The 204-nt window shown below is 63.2% G+C and overlaps 1 protein-coding gene across 1 annotated transcript in view; it reads left to right on the forward strand.

Annotated features, from left to right (window-relative positions):
• The window catches only part of LOC119594879 (putative inorganic phosphate cotransporter), a 10,569-nt gene that overhangs the window by 960 nt on the left and 9,405 nt on the right, over window positions 1-204 (forward strand). The window contains exon 2 of the mRNA XM_037943955.1: window positions 27-199. Coding sequence (XP_037799883.1) covers window positions 27-199 — 173 coding nt within the window. The remainder of the gene's footprint in view (window positions 1-26; window positions 200-204) is intronic.

Below are 204 nucleotides of genomic sequence, written 5' to 3' on the forward strand. Positions count from 1 at the left end.
CTCCCCTGCGCCGCCGCCCTTTTCAGAATGCTGGGGCAGCCGACATACCCTCGCTTTCCTGGGATTCCTCGGCCTGGGGCTCTTGTACGCCATGAGGGTCGGCCTTTCAGTTGCCATCGTTGCCATGGTCAAAGCCGACGTCGGGAGGCCCACCGTCGCCGGCAACAGGTCGTCGGATAGTTGCCCGTTTCCTGAAGATGCGCT

This window comes from Penaeus monodon, chromosome 34, assembly GCF_015228065.2.
Source record: "Penaeus monodon isolate SGIC_2016 chromosome 34, NSTDA_Pmon_1, whole genome shotgun sequence".
NCBI classification, from domain to species: domain Eukaryota; kingdom Metazoa; phylum Arthropoda; class Malacostraca; order Decapoda; family Penaeidae; genus Penaeus; species Penaeus monodon.